Source organism: Mus caroli, chromosome 6 (assembly GCF_900094665.2).
Source record: "Mus caroli chromosome 6, CAROLI_EIJ_v1.1, whole genome shotgun sequence".
NCBI classification, from domain to species: Eukaryota; Metazoa; Chordata; class Mammalia; order Rodentia; family Muridae; genus Mus; species Mus caroli.
Window position 1 is genome coordinate 64,883,776 of NC_034575.1, and position 1,265 is coordinate 64,885,040.

A 1,265-nucleotide genomic window follows, 5' to 3' on the forward strand; every position below is an offset into this window, starting at 1 on the left:
TTAGATCCTGTAGGTCTCCATTCACACAGATTCAAGTTTCACAGTGAAATGGATTGGCCCATAATATTGGCAGTGAGGAGTGAATTTACTTTTCTGCAAACATGGCAAACACTTTGTCAAGTGACTCTTGATAGTGGGATTTTTAAGTCCCTAGGTACTTTTCACTCAACTATACCAACCAGGAGATTTGCATATTGCTCCCTAGGGAGGACCTCTTCTTGCAAGTCCAGGGTAAAAGCTCACTCCTATTTCTGTCTTGACTACTCCTGACTCTCCATATGAAGTTCACAGAATGAGGTTCTCTGCTCAGCTACTTGGGCTGCTTATGTTCTGGATCCCTGGTAAGGAGACAAAGATGAAGAAGGAGAATTTTTGAGGGAAGGGGATTTCTAGGGCATGATGATAAATATGAATGTTCTGTCCATGTGTGTGATATAGAGTTCTGTTCTCTAGTAATGGGCTTATGAGGTTGAAAGTGTGAAGAGATATAAATGCGTGTTTCTGTGGCAACTCTGACCAGTTCCAAAGCCAAAATTCCAGGTGATTTTGAAAGACTCTCTGTACTCCCTCTACATAAATATTTTATATGGAGCACTTTTAGAGTATAAATGAAAGTCTTGTACACATAAGTAGAAAAAATATAGGAAGGAAAGTCATTTCATTGTATCATTTGTACATAACCATTTATTTCTCTTATTGCAGGAGCCACTGGGGATATTGTGATTACACAACCTTCACTCTATAATCCTGTCACACTTGGAGAGTCAGCCTCCATCTCCTGCAGGTCTATTAAACGTCTCCTACATAGTAATGGCATCACTTATTTGTATTGGTATCTGCAGAGACCAGGACAGTCTCCTCAGCAACTTGTATATTGGGTGTCCAACCTTGCCTCAGGAGTCCCAGACAGGTTCAGTGGCAGTGGGTCAGGAACAGATTTCACTCTGAAAATCAGCAGAGAGGAGGGTGTGAGTATGGGTGTTTATAATTGTATGTAAGCTCTAGAATTCCCTCCTACAGTGATACAGCCCTGAACAAAAACACCCCTGCTTCAGTTGACAAAGCTGCCTGGTAAGTTCCTTATTTTGGGTGTAACATGATGTATCCAGCATGGCAAAGTGAATATATTCTTAAGAGATACTTGTTTTCCTCTGAATCAGCTAATGAAAAATGAATTCCTAGTAAAGAGAATAATCCATGAGTGTTCATGCTGGGAGAAGAGGCAGCAACTTCTCTGCAGTTGTGATATTTCATAAAATGCCTTA

General features: G+C 40.6%; 1 gene segment (V, D, J or C); it reads left to right on the forward strand.

The window, feature by feature from the left end:
• The first annotated feature begins 292 nt into the window (after positions 1 to 292).
• LOC110296104 lies at positions 293 to 998 on the forward strand. The segment is given in 2 exon segments: positions 293 to 341; positions 703 to 998. Coding segments are annotated over 2 exon segments (345 nt in total).
• The last annotated feature ends 267 nt before the right edge of the window (positions 999 to 1,265 follow it).